This window comes from Oncorhynchus kisutch, linkage group LG13 (assembly GCF_002021735.2).
Source record: "Oncorhynchus kisutch isolate 150728-3 linkage group LG13, Okis_V2, whole genome shotgun sequence".
In the NCBI taxonomy this organism is placed as follows: Eukaryota; Metazoa; Chordata; class Actinopteri; order Salmoniformes; family Salmonidae; genus Oncorhynchus; species Oncorhynchus kisutch.
The window spans coordinates 64,277,664-64,300,784 of NC_034186.2; the positions used below are offsets into that span (position 1 = coordinate 64,277,664).

Below are 23,121 nucleotides of genomic sequence, written 5' to 3' on the forward strand. Positions count from 1 at the left end.
AATCCCTTGCAATAATTAATTCACTTTATCACCCCGCCCATTTCTTTGCGCACAACAACAGCCGACATTACACACATCGCTGATCATCCAAGAATATCGAGAGAACATTGATATTTCAATGTTCAAATAAAAAACTGAAATGAACAGAAACTAAAAATATATTTCTGACTTTACAGTAATGTAATTCTAGTGTTAGATAGTTATCATTGCACAAAGATGATGGAACGATCTTAGTCTTCAGATCAGATATGGATCGATCAGTTGAGAATTTCAGGAAATCATGTTCACTTTTAACAACATGTTTGGTGTAATTATCATACATTTAATGAATAGTGATGGAGTTACATCTGTCACAAACTCTGCCCACAGGAGGTCACTGTGTGACTTCAAATCACATAATATGCTGCAGCCTAACCCATTTCCACTGTGATAATACGGTAGTAAAGAGGAGAGGAACATTGTGTGTGTGTGTGTGTGTGTAAAATACTTGATTTACATGAATTACTGCAGTGGGCAAATTGGTGTCACAAAGTGTTTCTTGGTCTTAAACAAATCTACTTTGAAACGAAAGTTTCAGACACAAATGTCTAGAATTTTGAGTTTGCATCCCAATATTACACTTTATATACATCACAGAAGACTGAAATATGACAAAATTGTTTGACAGAGAAACACCAGATTTTTTGTGTTTTAAAAAAAGTATGCAATTTGGTAAATTGACCACAGGAAAGGGCTACTTACAGTCCACATAAGATAACATTTTTGGGTTCAAGGTGGAACCCTTTTTGGTATCAGGTCGAACCCCTTTGGGTTCCATGTACAGTGCCTTGCAAAAGCATTCACCCCCTTGGCGTTTTCCCTATTTTGTTGCATTGCAACCTGTCATTTAAATAGATTTTTATTTGGATGTCATGTAATGGGCATACACAAAATAGTCCAAATTGGTGAAATGAAATGAAAAAAATTACTTGCATATGAAAAGTGGTACTTGCATATGTATTCACCCCCTTTGCTATGAAGCCTCTAAATAAGATCTGGTGCAACCAATTACCTTCCAAAGACACATAATTAGTTAAATAAAGTCCACCTGTGTGCAATCTAAGTGTCACATGATCTGTCACATGATCTCAGTATATATCCACCTGTTCTGAAAGGCCCCAGAGTCTGCAACATCACTAAGCAAGCGGCACTACCAAGCAAGCGGCACTACCAAGCAAGCGGCACTACCAAGCAAGCGGCACTACCAAGCAAGCGGCACTACCAAGCAAGCGGCACTACCAAGCAAGCGGCACTACCAAGCAAGCGGCACTACCAAGCAAGCGGCACTACCAAGCAAGCGGCACTACCAAGCAAGCGGCACTACCAAGCAAGCGGCATTACCAAGCAAGCGGCATTACCAAGCAAGCGGCATTACCAAGCAAGCGGCACTATGAAGACCAAGGTCAGGGACAGGGACAGGGACAAAGTTGTGGAGAAATATAGATTAGGGTTGGGTTATAAAAAAATATCTGAAACTTTGAACATCCCACAGAGCACCATTAAATCCATTATTAAAAAATGGAAAGAGGCACGACAAAGACCAAGGAGCTTTCCAAACAGGTCCGGGACAAAGTTGTGGAGAAGTACAGATCAGGGTTGGGTTATAAAAAAATATCAGAAACTTTGAACATCCCACGGAGCACCATTAAATGCATTATTAAAAATGTTAAGAATATGGCACCACAACAAACCTGCCAAGAGAGGGCCACCCACCAAAACTCAAGGACCTGGCAAGGAGGGCATTAATCAGAGAGGCAACAAAGAGACATTTTTGGCCATCAAGGAAAATGCTATGTCTGGCGCAATCCCAACACCTCTCATCACTCCGAGAACCCCATCCCCGCAGTGAAGCATGGTGATGGCAGCATCATGCTGTATAGGTGTTTTTCATTGGCAGGGACTGGGAAACTGGTCAGAATTGAAGGAATGATGGATGGCGCTAAATATAGGGAAATTCTTGAGGAAAACCTGTTTCAGTCTTCCAGAGATTTGAGACTGGGACGGAGGTTCACCTTCCAGCAGGACAATGACCCAAAGTATACTGCTAAAGCAACACTCGAGTGGTTTAAGAGGAAACATTTAAATGTTGTTGAATGGCCTAGTCAAAGCCCAGACCTCAATCCAATTAAGAATCTGTGGTATGAATTAAAGATTGCTGCACACCAGCGGAACCCATCCAACTTGAAGGAGCTGGAGAAGTTTTGCCTTTAAAGAATGGGCAAAAATCCCATTGGCTAGATGTGCCAAGCTTATAGAGACATACCACGAGACTTGCAGCTCAAGGTGGATCTACAAAATATTGACTTTGGGGGTGCGAATAGTTATTTACGCTATTTCTTGACAAGAAATAAGACAAAAAAACTGAACTTGACTGTGTATAACTATTCACCCCCCCACACATTTTTTTTCTAAGAGTGTACACCCAAACCTCAGTCTAAAAATAGCAGTGTGAAACAAACCAACATTCATTATAATAAGTTCACAGTACCTCCTTCTAAAGGAGGTGAAGGAAACTGCAGCAGCAGTACTATAGGCTATTGTACAACAGGATAATACACACATCTTCAAGAGACTCAGAGAAGAAACACCAAAGAGCTAATTGATCATTAATCATGCCTGGTGAGTACTTTTGTCAACATCTAGAAACCTATTGAAGATATCAAATCTATATGTATTTCTAAGGGGTAACACAACAATTATTTATGCTTGTGACATTTTAGCATAAAAAATGAACAAAAATTACATAATTTCTTGAAGAGATGAATAGAGTTTTAAAATGATAGCCGTTAGATTACCGTACTCAATTTGTGCCCTAATAATTTAAATACCCTTTTGTTAATATACAATATAGTATGAATTATAGACTACTTACAGGGCACTCCAACCCTGTTCCTGGAGAGCTTTAGGTTTTCAATCCAACCCTAGTTGTAACTAACCTGATTCAGTTTATCCACCAGCTAATTATTAGAATCAGGTGTGCTAGATTAGGATGGGAGCGAAAACCTACAGGACAGTAGCTCTACAGGAACAGGATTGGAGAGCCCTGGCTATGACTTTCTAGATTTCTTTGACTGTGCAGTGAACACCTATAAGCACCTGAAGGTGTCAGAGCAGCCCCATAATCTGTATAATCAGCCTGTATAATAAACTAAATATGCTTCTCTGCTAAAATCTGGGTAAAAGATTTCAATGAATGTGTCTTATTCAGTACATTTAGTAGTCTACCAACCTGGCCAGCAGGCATGCCAGCTAAGATAGTTAGACAAACTAGCTACTCTAACCTGATTGAAAGCCTGAAATGGCTTCTTGGTAGCTAGTTATGAGATTGGGAACCTATCTGGACTAGCTAAAGCCAACTTCATAAAATTGCTAGGTGCTAGTAGTATTACAGAGAAACAAACAAACAAAATTAACAAAAAAATTGCTTGCATTTTTTATAAAACAGGACAAATCTGAGGGAACGGGAAAGAGGGTATGTGCCCCTGTGCTGTATGGGCATGACGCTTGTGTTTCTGTGTTTACTTGTTTGTTTGTTTTGATGAATATTCAGTAAAATGAAAATATTTTAAAGGAACAACTTAAAGGGGAAATGTGTGATTGTTTTTATATTTAAATTAATGATATATAACCATTTATTTGTAGAGTGTATATCTTATCATTCATATAAACTGTTGTACACCAACAGAAATCTAAAATATAAGATTGTTTCACTCCATTATTTGTAAACAAACACTGTATAGCTTAAAAACATGTTAAAAACTATAATGTTGATCTCATGGATGGTCAGTCCTTGCATCCACAGCTACAGTATGTATATGAATATGGAGCCAACAAGGTTAAAAATCTGTCGCAGTGCCCTTGAGCAAGACACTTAACCCCAATTGCTCCAGGGGCCCTGGACAATGTTGACCCTGGCTGTGACCCCACTCCTGCATGTGTCTCAGGGGGAGTTAGGATATGCAAGAAACACATTTCCATTACAAACTTGAACAAGTAGAAAATTATTATTAGAATTAGTGGTTCCATTTCTCCAGCCCCATCCCTCAGCTGTTTATCCAAACAGTGGCAGGGTGGCTCCTTTTTTATTGTTTGAACTGCAGATTGCCACATTGACTATTCAGGTTGATTTTGAATGAAAGCACTCCACCTTGACTAATAACAATACATTTTCTGTCTTTCTACAGACAAGGATATGGAGCCAACAACAGAATATAACTATTCCTCCTACTACGATGATACAGAAGGTTTATATAGATCAGAGCCCTGCAACAATGCCAATGTGAAGGAGTTTGGACGGGTGTTTCTGCCTACACTCTACAGCCTGGTCTTCATCGTGGGCTTCATCGGTAACGGCCTGGTGGTCTGTGTCCTGGTGATGTTTAAGAGGATCAGAAGCATGACAGACCTCTGTCTCTTCAACCTGGCTCTGTCTGACCTTTTCTTCATCATCTCCCTGCCTTTCTGGTCCCACTACGCCACCGCAGCCAAGTGGCTCCTGGGGGACTTTATGTGCCGACTGGTAACCGGACTATACATGCTTGGGTTTTATGGCAGCATCTTCTTCATGGTGATCTTGACAGTGGATCGCTATGTGGTCATAGTCCACGCTCACACCCTGGCCAGGCCCAGATCAGTCAGAGTAGGGACCACTCTGTCTCTGTTCATGTGGGCTCTCAGTCTCTGTGCCTCTCTGCCTACAATCATCTTCACCAAAGTAAATAATGAGTCTGCGCTTACAACATGTAAACCAGAGTATCCAGAGGGTAGCATGTGGCGCCAGGTTTCTTATTTAGAGATGAATGTCTTGGGTCTACTTCTCCCTCTCTCCGTCATGGTGATCTGCTATTCCAGAATCGTTCCGATGTTAGTCAATATCAAAACCACCAAAAAGCACAAAGCCATCAAACTGATAATCATCATAGTAGTGGTCTTTTTCTGCTTTTGGACCCCATACAATGTGGTCATTCTCCTGCGTTATCTGGAGACCCAGAGCTATTTTGGGGACTGTACAACTCACAAGAACATAGACCTGGCAATGCAGTGGACAGAGGTGATCGCGTTCACACACTGTTGTTTGAATCCGATCATCTATGCCTTTGCAGGGCAGAAATTCATGAGTCTTGTCCTGAAGTTACTAAGAAAATGGATGCCAATGTGCTTCGCCAGGCGTTATGTTAGTGGGTTGTCTGAAAGAAATATCTCAGTCTATTCCAGGTCTTCTGAAATATCATCTACAAGACTGCTGTAGTTTGACTTGTATGCAGGCACACTTTGAATATAAAAACTCTGAGAAGGGAAAAGACAGTAAAAGATGTAAGGAAAAGGGGGATTTCTTTGAAAGTGTGGCACTCAGCCACCCTAACTGTGAATCTATGCTTACATTAGATACTGTAGATATCAGTTGCTCTTTTGTATCTTTACATGCTCCAATTCCTTTGTTGATAGATACCTTTAAAGAGTGTTAGTTGTGTCCTCATGTGGTATTGTGTGAAGTGCGAAAAAAAAGTAAAGAGATTGACAGTATGTACAGTGCATTCGGAAAGTATTCAGACCCCTTCCCTTTTTCCAAATGTTGTTACTTTACAGCCTTATTCTAAAATGTATTAAATTAACATCAACACCTCATCAATCTACATTCAATATCCAATAATGACGAAGTGAAAACATGTCTTTAGACATTTTGGCCGCCTGGCCAAACTGAGCAATTGAGGGAGAAGGGCCTTGGTCAGAGAGGTGACCAAGAACCCGATGGTCACCCTGACAGAGCTCCAGAGTTCCTCTGTGGAGATGGAAAAATCTTCCAGAAGGACAACCATCTCTGCAGCACTAAACCAATCAGGCCTTTATAGTAGAGTGGCTAAACGGAAGCCACTCCTCAGTAAAATGCACATGACAGTTTTCCACTTGGAGTTTTCCAAAAGGCACCTAAAGGACTCTCGGTCCATGAGAAACAAGATTCTCTGGTCTGATGAAACCAAGATTGAGCTCTTTGGCCTGAATGCCAAGCGTCACGTCTGGAGGAAACCTGGCAACATCCCTACGGTGAAGCATGGTGGTGGCGGTATCATGCTGTGGGGATGTTTTTCAGCGGCAGGGACTGGGAGACCAGTCAGGATCGAGGGAAAGATCAACGGAGTACAGAGAGATCCTTGATGAAAACCGTCTCCAGAGCGCTCAGGACCTCATACTGAGGTGAAGGTTCACCTTCCAACAGGACAATAACCCTAAGCACACAGCCAAGAAAATGCTGGAGTGGCTTCAGGACAAGTCTCTGAATGTCCCTGAGTGACCCAGCCAGCGCCCGGACTTGAACCCGATCTAACAACTCTGGAGAGACCTGAAAATAGTTGTGCGCAATGCTCCTATCCAACCTGACAGAGTTTGAGAGGATCTGCAGAGAAGAATGGGAGAAACTCCCCAAATACAGGTGTGCCAAGCTTGTAGCGTCATACCCAAGAAGACTCAAGGCTGTAATCGATGCCAATGGTGCTTCAACAAAGTACTGAGTAAAGGGTCTGAATACTTATGTAAATGTGATATTTCCGTTTTTAGCTTTTTTCAATTTGCAATAAAAAACGTTTTTACTTTTATTGTGTGTAGATTGATGAGGGGGAAAACTATTGAATCAATTTTAGAATAAGGCTGTAATGTAAAAAAAATGTGGAAAAATTCAAGGGGTCTGAATACTTTCCGAATACTCTGCACATATAGTTATATATTGTTTTTAATTTAAAGATTGATTCACCCTTTTGCCTTCATTTTTGAGTTTGTATGTTATAGCTTTTTTCTTCTAAGAATGTGACAGAAACCTGACTGGGGCATTTGCTTTTTAACAAGCTAATAAATGTCACAACACTGCTGTTTAAAAAAACTGTCTGTTTAAAAAAAACACAAATAAAAAAAGCTGAGACTGCTGTTTTGTAAATAGACAACATACTTATATCCTGTATACATGACTGTCTAGGATTTGTAATTACCTTGTTTTCATTTTTACATTGTCTTCAATAACATGTTTTCTTTTTTATTTCAAACCACACTTTTGATAGTTTGTTCATGGTATAAGATATTCTGTATGTAATGGGCATTTAGACAATCTTGTTCAGTGACATTTCCCACCTGTACCTTTACTTATTTTTTTTATATTTTTTTACCTTTAATTAACTAGGCAAGTCAGTTAAGAACAAATTCTTATTTTCAATGACAGCCTAGGTGGGTTAACTGCCTGTTCAGGGGCAGAACGACAGATTTGTACCTTGTCAGCTCGGGGATTTGAACTTGCAACCTTCCGGTTACTAGTCCACTGCTCTAACCACTAGGCTACCCTGCCGCCCCAGGTGTTGACTTATTCAGCTTGGTCTACATGCACAGAGATACATCAATTCACACCAAAACAACTTAAACAACACAGGGACATAGCCTTGACATAGCTTACATGAAATAAGGAAGTGAGACTCAGAAAGCACAAGTGTCAAGGAAAGTAAATCGCCAGCCACTTCTCGTTAAACCACCAAAAATGCGTTGTTGAACGAATCTTTCTAGGAAACACGTATTGTCAAACCTCATCTAATATGGAAGCAAACTATTGTAAGATAAGCACAAGAGGCTGGAAAAAGCCCAGAGCAGTGCCCCTAAATCATGTAAAAGATTAAGTGCCTTGCTCAAGGGCACAACGGCAGCAGGCCGCACATGATGTTCTGATGCCAGCAACTCTGTGGCTGCCGGCACAGTCACACCAAATTTCCCCATCAGCCCTGAAATTCAAACCGGCAACACTTCGGTTACCAGCCTACTCCTTCTACTACAGACATAACCCACACAAGGACTACTTCCAGGAATAAAAGTTACGGAATTTACTTTCTAAGATTTCTAAGATGTTTAAGATGTACTCTATTCATTTGTGTCTTTCCATCTGAAAACAGTTCAAAGCAGCATGCGTGACAGATATCTGTATGTTTGGTGATGTTTCCCTCACCCACACTCATTCCCAGACATTTAGTTAGGGGGCCATTACAGGAAACCCACATTTACACCTCAGCCTGCTCAATGCAGCAATGCAAAGAAATAGTTATCTAGAGCACACCTTACTAGAAGAAAGTTGCAGTCATTGGTACAAAAGAATAGAGTAGAGAAAAAGAGTAGTTTCCCAGCCACACTGTTTCAACCAGCACACACGTTATCACCAGAGGGAAGGTTACAGCATTCAACCTGTAGATCAGAAAAGAAGATATTGGGGTAAATAAAATATATTTTCACTTCATGATAGCACTTCATACAGCCTACAAATATATACACAGGCATAGACAGTCTGTGAAGGGGTGTTAGCCTCACAGGAACTACAAAATGGGGTCGGTCAACAGGGGGTGTCAGTATTTAACAGGGGATGGTGGGTGATGCGTGAGATCATATGGCTTGTGGATTGATTCTGGTTTAAAGAGGATGTAGAAATAGTCTTTAGATCCAATACTTTTTTTGTGTCTGTCAATACATACATTGTGAGGGAAAAAGTATAGTTTTGAAAATGTTATTTTTTAATTTTGAAAGATTTAGTTTTAAACAAGACATTGTATTAGTACATTAATATGGCCCTACGGGGTAATAGCTTTTCAAATAAATAATGAGCGTGTCAAATCTTTTTAGCTGTTGTTCTTTGAACAACAAAAAATGTCAGTATTGAGCTTATATAACCTTGACAACAACAGTAATAAAAGCCTTGTTGTTAGACATAAGATTTCTGAAGATGTATTATAAGGGGCTGTTTCTTTGTTATCTCCATCAAGTATGTAAATTAGGTTAATTCCCACAGGTTGTTTTGAATGACCAATTTCTCTTCATATCAGTCATCATGGTGTTTTAAAGTTTATCATTACACTCTGTGATTCATTTGAAAGCATTATAATTCATATGAAAGAATCATTACCCAAGTTAAAACACAGTTACCATGGAAACTGATAGATTACATGTGGCTAAAGTATTTAGTGATACAAGTATGATGCCATAATGGAGTACATAGGAGGATGAGTGACAAATAATAGCTTTAACATTTGAAGTTACATATGATTTTATCATCTCTGGCTGTGTGAAGGTAACCATTCAGAACACAATTAGAAACTAGAATACTAGAATGGACATTAACCTTCTAATGATGGGATAAAAGCCAGCCATTTTGGTCAGGGTGGATAAGATATTGTGTAAAATAATGAATTTGAAGAATGTTTCTGCACTGTATGTTTGTTAGCTAGCTAGCCAGACAGTTTTAGAGGAATGATTCCATGAATTTTTCAAAATTCTATTCAAACAATGCAGTCAATCCACATCATACACTGGCTGATATCAGTTGATGATAGGACTTAGACACATTGTAAATGCAACAAGTGCGTATATTGTATCACACAATGGCACTCCTAGCTTTCCAAGAAAACAAGTACAGTGCACAAGTACTGTGAAATGCCTTTCTTGCAAGCTCTTTCCCAACAATGCAGTAATCGATACTAGTAGTACCATAAAATAAAGTAAAGTAGAACAAAAATACACGAGGAATAGAAATAAGAGGAACAAGAGAAAGTAAGTAAGCTATACACAGTGAAGCATGGTGGAGGCAGCATCAACTTGAAGGAGCTGGAGAAGTTTTGCCTTGAAGAATGGGCAGAAATTCCAGTGGCTAGATGTGCCAAGCTTATAGAGACATATCCCAAGAGACTTGCAGCTGTAATTGCTGCAAAAGGTGGCTCTACAAAGTATTGACTTTGGGGGGGATGAATAGTAATGCACGCCAAAGTTTAAAAAAAAATTGTCTTATTTCACGATAAAACATATTTTGCAACTTCAAAGTGGTAGGCATGTTGTGTAAATCAAATAATACAACCCCCCCCAAAAATCTATTTTAATTCCAGGTCGTAAGACAACAAAATAGGAAAAATGCGAAGGGGGGTGAATACTTTCACAAGCCACTGGAGGTTAAAGGTGACTAGGCATCAGGATATATGATAAACAGAGTAGCAGCAGTGTACATGATGATTTTATGTGAGTGTGTATGCGTGTGTGTAGTCAGTATGAATGTGTGTGCGTGTTATGTGTGTGTGTGAGCAAATGGTTTGTGTGCTTGTGTTGGAGGGTCAGTGTGGAGTGTGTGTGTGAGTGAGTGTGTAGAGTCAGTGTAACATTTAAATACAATAAAAGGGTCATTGCAAATAGTCTGTGTAGCCATTTTGTTAGCTATTTAGCAGTCTTATGGCTTGGGGGATAGAAGCTGTTCCGGAGCCTGTTGGTGTCAGATTTGTTGCTCCGGTACCACTTGGTGTGCCGAAAGGAGAGAGAAGAGTCTATGCCTTGGGTGACTGGAGTCTAACAATTTTCCTTTCACATTGCCTCATATTGAGGTCCTGGATGGCAGGGAGCTCGGCCACAGTGATGTACTGGGCTGTCCACACCACCATCTATAGTGACATTTATAGACTGTTGACATACATACTGAACAAAAATATAAATGCAACATGCAACAACGACTTTACTGAGTTACAGTTAAGGAAATCAGTGCACAAGTGGAAAATATAAGGAAATCAGTCAGTTGAAATAAATTTGTTAGACACTAATCTATGGATTTCACATGACTGGGCAGGACCGGAGCCATGGGTGGGCCTTGGAGGGCATAGACCCACCCACTTGGGAGCCAGGACCACCCACTGGGGAGCCAGGCTCAGCCAATCAGAATGTTTTTTTTCCCCCACAAAAGGACTTTATTACAGACAGAAATACTCCTCAGTTTCATCAGCTGTCTGGCTGGCTGGTCTCAGTGTATTTTAGAGGCTATTTATACAGAAACTTTACATAAAACCCGTATAAACTGTATTTATAATAATATGTTCATATTTTAGGTTGACAATAATTCTATTACACAATTTCTAATATCATATGCCTTTAACATGTGTTTCTGATATCACATTTCCGCATATGTAAAATCAGGATTATGCCTCTACTGCCATTCATTCCAATAAGACTGGTTTGGATTTCTCCTTGACCAATATGGATTTCATTTAAACCCATTCTGTAACTTGAGGGTTTATGACATAGCCCTAGTAGTATTTTAATATGATCTCTATGACAAGGATGCACACAATACAGCATTGATGTTAACTAACAATTCACACCATCCTTTTTTCCTCAGTAAGATGAACACAACCGAGGCCACCAGCACAGACAATTACTATGGCAACCATGAAAGCCCTTGTAGCACTGGCACCAGTCTAACCCAAGGGTCCAACTACCAGCCCATTCTCTTCTACCTGGTGTTCACCCTGGGTCTGACAGGCAACAGTCTGGTGCTCTGGGTCCTCCTCAAGTACATGAAACTGAAGACAATGACAGACATCTGTCTGCTGAACCTAGCACTATCTGACCTGCTCCTCGCCCTCTCCCTGCCTCTCTGGGCCTACCACGCCCAGGGTCATGAGTTTGAAGGGGACAGTCCGTGTAAGATCATGGCTGGTGCCTACCAGGTGGGCTTCTACAGCAGCATCCTGTTTGTGACCCTGATGAGTGTGGATCGCTACCTGGCCATCGTTCACGCCGTGGCCGCCATGAGGGCCAGGACGCTGCGCTATGGAGCGCTGGCGAGCATCATCGTCTGGGTAGCGTCCATCAGCGCTGCTCTCCCTGAGGCCATCTTCGTAGCGGTGGTGAAGGAGAATGACGAGAACAGTGGTACAAGTTGCCAGCTGATTTACCCAGAGAACACAGAGAAGACATGGAAGTTGTTACGGAACTTTGGTGAAAACGGAGTGGGGCTCGTCCTATGTCTGCCCATAGTGGTCTTTTGTTACATCTGTATTCTCACTGTACTACAGAGGTTAAGGAACTCCAAAAAAGACAGGGCCATGAAACTGATATTCGCCATCGTGGGTGTGTTTGTTGTCTCCTGGGTCCCTTACAACGTTGTGGTTTTCCTCCAGACCCTTCAGATGTTTGACATTGGGAATAGCTGTGAGGCTTCAACACAGCTTGATACAGCTATGGAGGTGACAGAAACCATAGCGCTGGCTCACTGCTGTGTCAACCCAGTCATTTATGCTTTTGTAGGAGAGAAATTCAGAAAGTGTTTGGGCACTGTGCTCTCTAGATATCCACTGTGTAAAAAGCTCAGCAAACATGCAATGGTGAGCAGCAGAGGATCAGAAAACGAGACTTCTAACACACCTGTGTGATTGTACTGCTGACAGACAATACTTCCATTGCTGAAAACCTATTTGATGCATTTTCATTGACAAAAAAAACTCTTCAGTTGGAAAGCAGCAAGTAGAGCAGAAGACCAATTTCTGTGTCGTATGGAATAATGAAGTATTCTTCTGAACACAGACTTGCATATAAATGAAGTGTAACTGTATAATATTTAACTTTAAATGTATTTTGATGAGCTCTGACTATTTGTTTAAGGGCTGTTTATGTTTTGATTACCTATGTATGTATGTCATGTACAGTACAGGCCTGCACAACATTTTTGCTATAACATAATATCAATATGTTTTGCATAGAGATTATCTCAATTTCTATTCTTATTGTATGCACATGTTTTTGTTATAACATTAAAACACAACCAGGGGCAGGGTTGTGGCCAGAGGACTGCTGCTGGATGGCCTGGTGGCTATCTGGCTACTCATTGGCTACATTTGCTGGCCAAATATTATTTTGGTAGAATTTTGACCCTCCTTTCATTGAAGACCTGTTCTGGCATTAACTTGAACTTGGACATCAAATCAGGAATTTGACCTTTTGAATTATTTTGAACTTTGTTGGCTGAGTAGGTATTTGTGTTCCTTTCGGGAGGGTTTTCTCAATAAATAAGCCTGTGCATTTTGTTGTACTGAAACATATTTGTTCTGCATTGTGTTGTCATTTTATGCTGCTGCAGTACCCCCCTATAATCCAATCTGCACCACAATATATTTTATTCAGTTGAAGATGCTAAATTCAAAGATGAGACAGACAACAATCCTGCTATATCTGTCAATAGGTTCAAATATTCTTTACAGTAGGTTTACTTAGAATTGTTTGGATCCAGAAAACACACATATCAATCTATTATATATCAATGTATTGTAATTGTTCAAAGACAGGAAGTATATCAGCAGTCACCATATTTTGACAATTGAATGCTAGCAATGAGGCTAGAACTAATGCATCTCTCAGTCATGACACAAAATTAGTTCCGTCTTCAGCTAACCACTTCTCAGTAAAGTTAGTTGCCTGAGCACCACTATGAGTTTGCATCATCTACAGGATATCCTGCTTGGTGGTGAACATGTCTGCAGCACAGATCAAGATTTTAGGAGAAGTGGCACTCCTCTGTTCAAAAAAGACAATACATGAATGATCTTGAAAAAGGGTCCACAGTGTTCAATAAACTAAACCTGCAGCATGGATTCCTCCAGCTTCCTGTAGTGTTCCAAGCATTCATGATGCACAGGGGATGTGCAGGTACAAATGCATGCCATTTGGACTTAAATCTGAACTCAGCTATGCAGTATAGTTTGGCCACATCTATCCGCCCACACCACCCCCCACCCCCCACCCCTGCCAAAGACATCTGTTGGAGAAAAAAAACTGCAGATATAGGTTCCCTTGCTCTTGACCTTGTTAAGAGTCACTACAGCCCCCAGAACTACTGTCACACCAGAGTGTCACACCCAGAGAGACAACTCAACCCAGTTTGACAGTGAGTATATTATGCTTACTGAATGTGAGGGTTGGCTTTAGGATGCTTTGCAAAAGTTACTCTTCTGTGCATAGTGTTGTACAGTATCTTGAATCTTCAACATAGTGTCTCTGCAGGCTTCATTCAGCCTCTTGCCATTCAAGTCATAGTAATTTATATATTTTTTGTACGTAATTTTATTAGCAAATTTCATCAAATGAATTGCAGTCCTGTAATTAGCAATGAATAAATCAAAACAATTTCAGTGGTCATTTTCTTATATTTTATTTCAGGGATGAATATCACTGGATATCCTGTTCACACCACGGCAGGGTGGGACTTTATATTTTTTATTTGACAAATAGCTTTGAATATTAATAGTATCATCAATTAATACATTTATCATAATAACTTATAATAATTACATCATTGCTGTAAATAATGTAATGTCATATTTTATGCTGTACAACATGGGCCATTGATACATGCGCCTGTAATTGAGAAGCTCAAATCATTGGTAATGAATTTCAGGGGGAACACCACAACCATTCCCTTCAGCTCTGTGAGTGTTGAGAATGGGAATTCATCCAGTTATGCATATGGGTAAGTTAATAAGGTCTAAAATGTCTGACTTATAGAAACACATATTTTGAGGAAAGAGTGCAATTGGTGGTACAGGATTTCTGCCCCAATCTTCCAATCATGTTTTAAAAAATGAAATGTTGCTCATAGAAATAAAGTACTAATTGCATTTACTCCATTGTACTGTAAATATTGTTGTTGTTTTTTTTTTTTTTTTTTTTACCTTTATTTAACCAGGTAGGCAAGTTGAGAACAAGTTCTCATTTACAATTGCGACCTGGCCAAGATAAAGCAAAGCAGTTCGACAGATAAAACGACACAGAGTTACACATGGAGTAAAAACAAACATACAGTCAATAATGCAGTATAAACAAGTCTATATACAATGTGAGGTGAGAAGGGAGGTAAAGGCAAAAAAGGCCATGATGGCAAACTAAATACAATATAGCAAGTAAATGTTGATGGAACACATTTTGATAATAAGCACAACTTTCAGATTGTGGCTTTAAGAATGTTCATTCTTATCATTGCTGCTTGGTTCATTCTACTCGTCTGATCTTTTACAGCACACATTTTGCAGACACATTTGAAGTAACCACATACGACTATGGTGAATATGACAATGGCGTTTGCAAGTACAAGCCACACGGAGCCAGCTTCCTGCCAGTGCTGTACTCTATCTTCTTCATCCTGGGGTTTCTGGGGAACGTTCTGGTCCTGTGGGTCATCCTGCTGGGGGTGAAACTACGCAACATGACCGACGTGTGTCTCCTGAACCTGGCCTTGGCAGACCTGCTCCTGGTCTGCACCTTGCCTTTCCTGGCACACCACGCTACAGATCAGTGGGTGTTTGGTGACGTCATGTGCAAAGTGGTCCTCGGCGCCTACCACATTGGCTTCTACAGTGGCATCTTCTTCATCACCCTGATGAGTGTGGACAGGTACCTGGCCATAGTCCATGCTGTGTACGCCATGAGAGCTAGAACACGGAAGTACGGGGCCATCGCTGCCATCGTGACCTGGCTGGCTGGATTCCTGGCCTCGTTTCCTGAGGCACTGTTTCTTAAAGTGGAGAAACACAACGAGAAAGAAAATTGTCGCCCTGTCTATGATGACACTGCTTTGGTAATTTTTGGCCTTTTCAAAATGAACACACTTGGTCTGCTAATCCCCCTCGTCATCATGGGGTTCTGCTACACACAGATAGTGAGAAGGCTGCTCAGTCGCCCATCCTCCAAAAAGCAGGCCATTAGACTCATTCTCATTGTGGTTGTGGTGTTTTTCTGCTGCTGGACTCCGTACAACATGACGTCATTTTTCAAGGCCTTGGAGTTAAGTGAGGTCTACTCAAGCTGTGAGAGTAGCAAAGCCATCAGACTCACTCTACAGATCACAGAGGCCATGGCCTACTCCCATAGCTGCCTGAATCCCATCCTCTATGTGTTTCTGGGGCAGAAGTTTAGAAGGCATCTCATAAGACTGATTAACAAGGTTCCCTGCAGGCTGTGTCAGTTCATGAAGAACTACCTGCCCCGGGACTTCAGAGCCTCGAGGACAGGATCTGTCTACTCACAGACCACCAGCGTGGATGAGAGGTCTACTGCCGTGTGAACAGCAACTTAACTGCAAAGACAAATACATCTAACATCACATACAGTGCCTTGCGAAAGTATTCGGCCCCCTTGAACTTTGCGACCTTTTGCCACATTTCAGGCTTCAAACATAAATATATAAAACTGTATTTTTTTGTGAAGAATCACCAACAAGTGGGACACAATCATGAAGTGGAACGACATATATTGGATATTTCAAATTTTTATAACAAACCAAAAACGGAAAAATTGGGCGTGCAAAATTATTCAGCCTCTTTACTTTCAGTGCAGCAAACTCTCTCCAGAAGTTCAGTGTGGATCTCTGAATGATCCAATGTTGACCTAAATGACTAATGATGATAAATACAATCCACCTGTGTGTAATCAAGTCTCCGTATAAATGCACCTGCACTGTGATAGTCTCAGAGGTCCGTTAAAAGCGCAGAGAGCATCATGAAGAACAAGGAACACACCAGGCAGGTCCGAGATACTGTTGTGAAGAAGTTTAAAGCCGGATTTGGATACAAAAATATTTCCCAAGCTTTAAACATCCCAAGGAGCACTGTGCAAGTGATAATATTGAAATGGAAGGAGTATCAGACCACTGAAAATCTACCAAGACCTGGCAGTCCCTCTAAACTTTCAGCTCATACAAGGAGAAGACTGATCAGAGATGCAGCCAAGAGGCCCATGATCACTCTGGATGAACTGCAGAGATCTACAGCTGAGGTGGGAGACTCTGTCCATAGGACAACAATCAGTCGTATATTGCACAAATCTGGCCTTTATGGAAGAGTGGCAAGAAGAAAGCCATTTCTTAAAGATATCCATAAAAAGTGTTGTTTAAAGTTTGCCACAAGCCACCTGGGAGACACACCAAACATGTGGAAGAAGGTGCTCTGGTCAGATGAAACCAAAATTGAACTTTTTGGCAACAATGCAAAACGTTATGTTTGGCGTGAAAGCAACACAGCTCATCACCCTGAACACCACATCCCCACTGTCAAACATGGTGGTGGCAGCATCATGGTTTGGGCCTGCTTTTCTTCAGCAGGGACAGGGAAGATGGTTAAAATTGATGGGAAGATGGATGGAGCCAAATACAGGACCATTCTGGAAGAAAACCTGATGGAGTCTGCAAAAGACCTGAGACTGGGACGGAGATTTGTCTTCCAACAAGACAATGATCCAAAACATAAAGCAAAATCTACAACGGAAAATAAACATATCCAGGTGTTAGAATGGCCAAGTCAAAGTCCAGACCTGAATCCAATCGAGAATCTGTGGAAAGAACTGAAAACTGCTGTTCACAAATGCTCTCCATCCAACCTCACTGAGCTCGAGCTGTTTTGCAAGGAGGAATGGGAAAAAAATTCAGTCTCTCGATGTGCAAAACTGATAGACATACCCCAAGCGACTTACAGCTGTAATCGCAGCAAAAGGTGGCGCTACAAAGTATTAACTTAAGGGGGGCTGAATAATTTTGCACGCCCAATTTTTCAGTTTCTGATTTGTTAAAAAAGTTTGAAATATCCAATAAATGTCGTTCCACTTCATGATTGTGTCCCACTTGTTGTTGATTCTTCACAAAAAAATACAGTTTTATATCTTTATGTTTGAAGCCTGAAATGTGGCAAAAGGTCGCAAAGTTCAAGGGGGCCGAATACTTTCGCAAGGCACTGTATACTGTTCATTCCAAAACATATGTAAATACCAAATCCAGTTTCAAATGCAATCATCTGAAAATAATAGGCTCTGATTCAGGTGCATGGCAAAGTCAGGAAATTGTCACTCATCTCAGAGTTTCACACCAGAGGGTTGATTCTTACAGAAATCAACCCAATCAATATAAATTCCACAAACCATTTAATTTCCCTTTGTATAGTATTTTCTCCAGTACAGTATATCTATTTGAATATCTTTGGCACATTTTGCAATGTCATAATTTTCTTATAAAACGTATTGTAAATCTGCTAGCACATGTCAATACAGTGATACTTTTTGATTCTATGTAAATAAATCTATTACAGTAACTTCATCCCCTGTTCATGTAGCAATTATTCAAATGAAAGTACTGCCAAGATAATGTAATCAAGATATACTCAATGACTAAGATGTTCCCATGTGTCAGTGCTAGAGAATATGTGAATGATGGTGCCACCACAGACCAATATCTCTTACTCCTGTTAGCAATCTCACCACAGAGTGAGAGACACCGCTTGTGCCTTACAATGTGTACACAAAATCTAATCCTAATGTGATTCACTGCAGTATTGTAACATGTTTTATATAACATGTTTATATATCATTATAATGGGGATGCAGATGACATTTAGACATTAACACATTTGCCTGATTTACTTGCTATGATATTTAATACTTAAAACAGCGCTCTGCACAGAAGCACACACCAACCTTAAACCAAACTTTTTTTTCTTGAAGTGAGTCAGTAAATATGTACAGAAATGCAAAACAGGGCTGACTCTAGCGTTTTGGGGGCCCTAAGCAAGATTTATTTGGAGGGCCCCAAAACTCGCAACAAAATATTTTAGTGGCCCCCAAATTGTGGAGATAATTGTTTTTGTTTTAAAGTTAATTTCATGCAATTCTACACATTCTGCCATGGTGTGTGATTTTTTTTTTAGTTTTCTGTTATTTTGCCATTGGGCGGCACATTTCTTGAAATTCTACTCCCTTTGCCATGGGGAAGAGAGAAACAAGTGCATTTTAAAGCAAATTTCCTGCAATTCTACACATTTTGTAATGATTTATGCCATGCTAATATCATATCTGAGTGAGAATGACTAAAACCTATGGGGGCACCCTGGAGGTCAGTGCCCTGCATGCCCGGTCAGTATTCGGCCATGATTACTACAAATTTAGATAGCTGGCTAGACTAACTATCCAAAAATTGGTAGCTGACATGGCTAATTGAGTGATTTTCAGTGACTGACATAACAATCTTTTTTTTTTTAAATTGGACCTGCTGTATTCTACTATTGTTATTCTCAATATTAAGTTGAGGCCAGAGTTCCTAAATCTTTTTTATATATAAATATATATATACTGTATATATACAGTGCATTCGGAAAGTATTCAGGCCCCTTGACTTTTTCCACATTTTGTTACTTTACAGCTGTCAGACGGTGGGTGTAGCTGGTGCATGAAGTCAGGTGCAGGAGAGCAGAGATGAGTGAACAACGTACTTTACTTAAGAAAAATAGCACAAAGTCACCATACCAATGTGTGAACAATAACGGTTGCCACAAAACATGGGTGACCACCCTGAAAAAAAACATCCGGCAACGTACCGACCTAAACAAAAAACATTCACACAAAAAGACATGGGGGAAACAGAGGGTTAAATACATGACCAGTAATTGGGAAATGATAACCAGGTGTGTGGGAAAACGAGACAAAACAAATGGAAAATGAAAAATAGACCGGTGACGTTGACCGCCGAACACCACACGAACAAGGAGAGGCATTGACTTAGACCGAAGTCGTGACAACAGCCTTATTCTAAAGTGGATTCAATAGTTGTTTTCTTCATCAATCTACACATAATACCCCATAATACCCCTTTACTCAGTGCTTTGTTGAAGCACCTTTGGCAGCGATTACATCCTCGAGTCTTCTTGGGTAAGACAGTTCAAGCTTGGGACACATGTATTTGGGGAGTTTCTCCCATTCTTCTCTGCAGATCATCTTAAGCTCTATCAGGTTAGATGGGAAGTGTTGCTGCACAGCTATTTTCAAGTCTCTCCAGAGATGTTCGATCGGGTTCATGTCCGGGCTCTGGCTGGGCCACTCAAGGACATTGAGACTTGTCCCGAAGCCACTCCTGCGTTGTCTTGGTTGTGTGCTTAGAGTCAACATCCTGTTGGAAGATGAACCTTCACCCCAAGCTGTGGCAGGAAGGGAACGATAAGACTAGCGCGGTATGGAGCAGGTTTTCATCAAGGATCTCTCTTTACTTTGCTCCATTCATCTTTCCCTCAATCCTGACTAGTCTCCCAGTCCCTGCTGCTGAAAAACATCCCCACAGCATGATGCTGCCACGACCATGCTTTACCGTAGGGATGGTGTCAGGTTTTGTCCAGACGTAACGCTTTCCGGGGGCCCTAAGCGACCGCTGATGTAGCTCATGCCTGGAACTGGACCTGAAAGGAAGAAAGGATTAACTGTCCTTCGGCATACGTAGTTCTGTTAGAATAGACTCACATACTACAGGTACTGTGGCTACAGTCTGAAATAGCCCAGTGACCTAAACACACAGAGATAGATAGCTGTTTACCGCTTCCTGTTGACAGGCCTACATGGCGATATAAAACCACATCTTCACACATGACAATATAATTCACAACAAGGTATTTTTTGGGTTGAGCCAGCCAGACGGTTTTGTTTAAGCTGAATATAAAATGGGGGGACTTAGATAATGAAAATAAAGGAACACAAAGCCAGAGGATTGTGCCATGTAATCATTTTTACACAATTTAGCAATAAGCAGTAATACTAACCTTGTTTCAAAAAGAGCTAATTGCAGGCAGAGCTTTTAAATCTATGGGAAGGTCATGCTCTGACACTGATAATGTAATTACACATAACCAACAAAGAACCCTAAGCAACAAAGGACAAATCTTGCACACATGCTAAAAAAATTAAAAGTTACATCAGATAAGGAAGCAATTGTGATGGGATCCGCACTCAAAATGATGTCACATAAAGATGACTTCATAAAAATAAAAAATAAAAACATTTTACTGAATCAAGATAGCGTACAAAGATGCTTTGGCTTAACAGACTTCTCCAGTGAGTAGGTAAACCATTTTTAAAATCAGGAACAACTTTTGTATATGAGCAACTGTAACAGTTTTGCTTCTGTCCCTCTCCTCGACCCTACCTGGGCTCGAACCAGGGACCCTCTGAACACATCAACAACTGACAACCTCGAAGCATCGTTACCTATCGCTCCACAAAAGCCACAGCCCTTGCAGAGCAAGGGAAACAACTACTTCAAGGTCTCAGAGTGAGTGACGTCACAGATTGAAATGCTATTAGCGCACATCGCTAACTAGCAAGCCATTTCACACCGGTTACACTCACCCCCCTTTGATCTTCTCCCTTTCCGAAGCAACCAGTGATCCGGGTCACGGCACCAATTGAAACGCTACTAACTCGCACCGATAACTAGTTAGCCATTTCACACCGGTTACACAACCAGTGAGCTGCAGTTGCTTCTAAGGTTGCCAGTCAATTGCCAATCGGTGATGTGGCTTCTCTGGTCTACCTGTATATGTTACAATCACAAATACAAATACAAAATGACAGGATATGGGAGCGGGCACAAAGGGCAATTGGGGTTATCAGGTGTGAACCATTCATGAATCAATTCCCTTAGATGTCCACTCACTTGGGTATATTTATGAATTCCCGAGATAGCTTTCCAAAGAACATCAGGCTAGGTCGTTCATACACCACTGCACTGTTTTACACCTGTTGTATCTTGTGCATGTGGCAAATAAACTTTGAAACTTGAAACTTTGGCCTATAGGAAAGAGGTGGAATCTTTTAATTTCATAAATTCATACTCTTATACAAGTACACCGTCCATATCATATTTTATCATTTGTGAGTCAGCCCCACATTATGTAGCTACTGCTACTAGTACTACTATTACATTTGATCAGCCAGCCTGGTCTCATAGACTAGACGTAACATAGTAAATGTACATCAGGGACACCCAAATTAGTATGATATGCAACGTTTGGTATGAAAACAGACAGTTACTTAAGGCAAAAAAGAAAGTAGGGTGGTTGGTCGGGGTGGATGGGTGGGAGTTCAAATCTCATCTAGGACAACATTAGCATTTTAGCTAATTAGCAACTTTTCAACTACTTACTCCTTTTACCTACTTTGCAACTGCTTAGCATGTTAGCTAAGCCTTCCACTAACCCTTTTAGCTAAGCCTTCCCCTAACCCTAACCTTAACCCTTTAACCTTTCTCCTAAACTTAATCCTGACCCTAACCCCATAACCCTAAGCCCTAGCCTAGCTAACGTTAGCCAGCTAGTTTTGAAAATTCGTAACATATAATACAAATTGCAATTTGTGTAACTTGTATCTGTACAGGGTGAACTCTAAATTACTCTATGTAAAGGGGTTTTATGATATTTTCTCATTTGTAATTTCCCAAGATTCCTTGTTCATGCTTTGTCATGTAAATTAACCTTAGGATCTACATGCCTAGAATTATGTTTTGTTAATGTCAGTATTGTCTTTTAACTTAAGCGTTATGCTTTGTATGTGAATCCATTCATATTACAAAGTTATAAATAATACTTGCTTTGATATTCGCTTCTCATGACCATTCCTTGATCTGAGTCAGCTAAACAAATAGTACTTGATGGCACAAGGTTTCATTATGATGTTAAATGGAGTGAGATATACTTTTTAATAGACTTTGATAACATATTAATTGCATAATCTTATTATGGGTCGCATGTGAGGTATATTTAATATACACATTTCCAATATTACCACATTACAATGTCTGATGATTGATTAAAATAAATGGATAATAATATGCTAGTTGGAGCTGAATTGTTAGATTTCATTGCAGCCTGATGTTATTGATCATACATTGTTATTGAAAAAACTAACTTATGTGTCACATTCTGACCTTAGTTCTTTTGTTATGTCTTTGTTTTAGTATGGTCAGGGCGTGAGTTGGGTGGGTTGTCTATGTTCCTTTTTCTATGTTGGTTTTTGCGTTTGGCCTGATATGGTTCTCAATCAGAGGCAGGTGTTGTTAGTTGTCTCTGATTGAGAATCATACTTAGGGAGTCTTTTCCCCTGTGATTCGTGGGTGATTCTTTTCTGTTATGTGTATGTCACCTTTCAGAACTGTTTCGTTTCGTTTCTCCTTTGTTATTTTGTTTAGTGTTCTCGGTTTAATAAATATATGATGAACACTTACCACGCTGAGCTTTGGTCCTCCGATCCTTCCTACTACTCCTCCTCATCAGAGGAGGAAGACGACCTTTACATTATGTGATTTTACATCACCTGCTATCACAAGGTTGGGGAGTTATTCATCCAATAGAACCCAGAGAGTGTTCTTCAATGGAAACTTCTCTAACATCAGATATGTACAGTGCGGTGTCGCTCAGGGCAGTTGCCTTGGGCCGTTAATCATATCTATTTTTACAAATGATTTGTCAC

General features: G+C 40.4%; 3 protein-coding genes across 3 annotated transcripts; all 3 read left to right on the plus strand.

The window, feature by feature from the left end:
- Positions 1-2,525: 2,525 nt before the first annotated feature.
- LOC109901702 (C-C chemokine receptor type 5-like) lies at positions 2,526-7,911 on the plus strand. Its single transcript, XM_020497682.2, has 2 exons — positions 2,526-2,658; positions 4,224-7,911. Exons 1-2 carry the CDS (start codon positions 2,652-2,654, stop codon positions 5,285-5,287), a joined length of 1,071 nt encoding a protein of 356 aa, XP_020353271.2. The 5' UTR covers positions 2,526-2,651; the 3' UTR covers positions 5,288-7,911.
- Positions 7,912-8,031: 120 nt separating this feature from the next.
- On the plus strand, positions 8,032-12,902 carry LOC109901914 (C-C chemokine receptor type 4-like). Its single transcript, XM_020497926.2, has 2 exons — positions 8,032-8,271; positions 11,201-12,902. The coding sequence occupies exon 2, from the start codon at positions 11,205-11,207 to the stop codon at positions 12,234-12,236; it is 1,032 nt and encodes a 343-aa protein (XP_020353515.1). The 5' UTR covers positions 8,032-8,271; positions 11,201-11,204; the 3' UTR covers positions 12,237-12,902.
- A 747-nt stretch (positions 12,903-13,649) lies between these two features.
- LOC109901701 (C-C chemokine receptor type 1) lies at positions 13,650-16,033 on the plus strand. Its single transcript, XM_031786914.1, has 4 exons — positions 13,650-13,744; positions 14,017-14,056; positions 14,255-14,326; positions 14,872-16,033. The coding sequence occupies exons 2-4, from the start codon at positions 14,019-14,021 to the stop codon at positions 15,914-15,916; spliced, it is 1,155 nt and encodes a 384-aa protein (XP_031642774.1). The 5' UTR covers positions 13,650-13,744; positions 14,017-14,018; the 3' UTR covers positions 15,917-16,033.
- Positions 16,034-23,121: the final 7,088 nt, after the last annotated feature.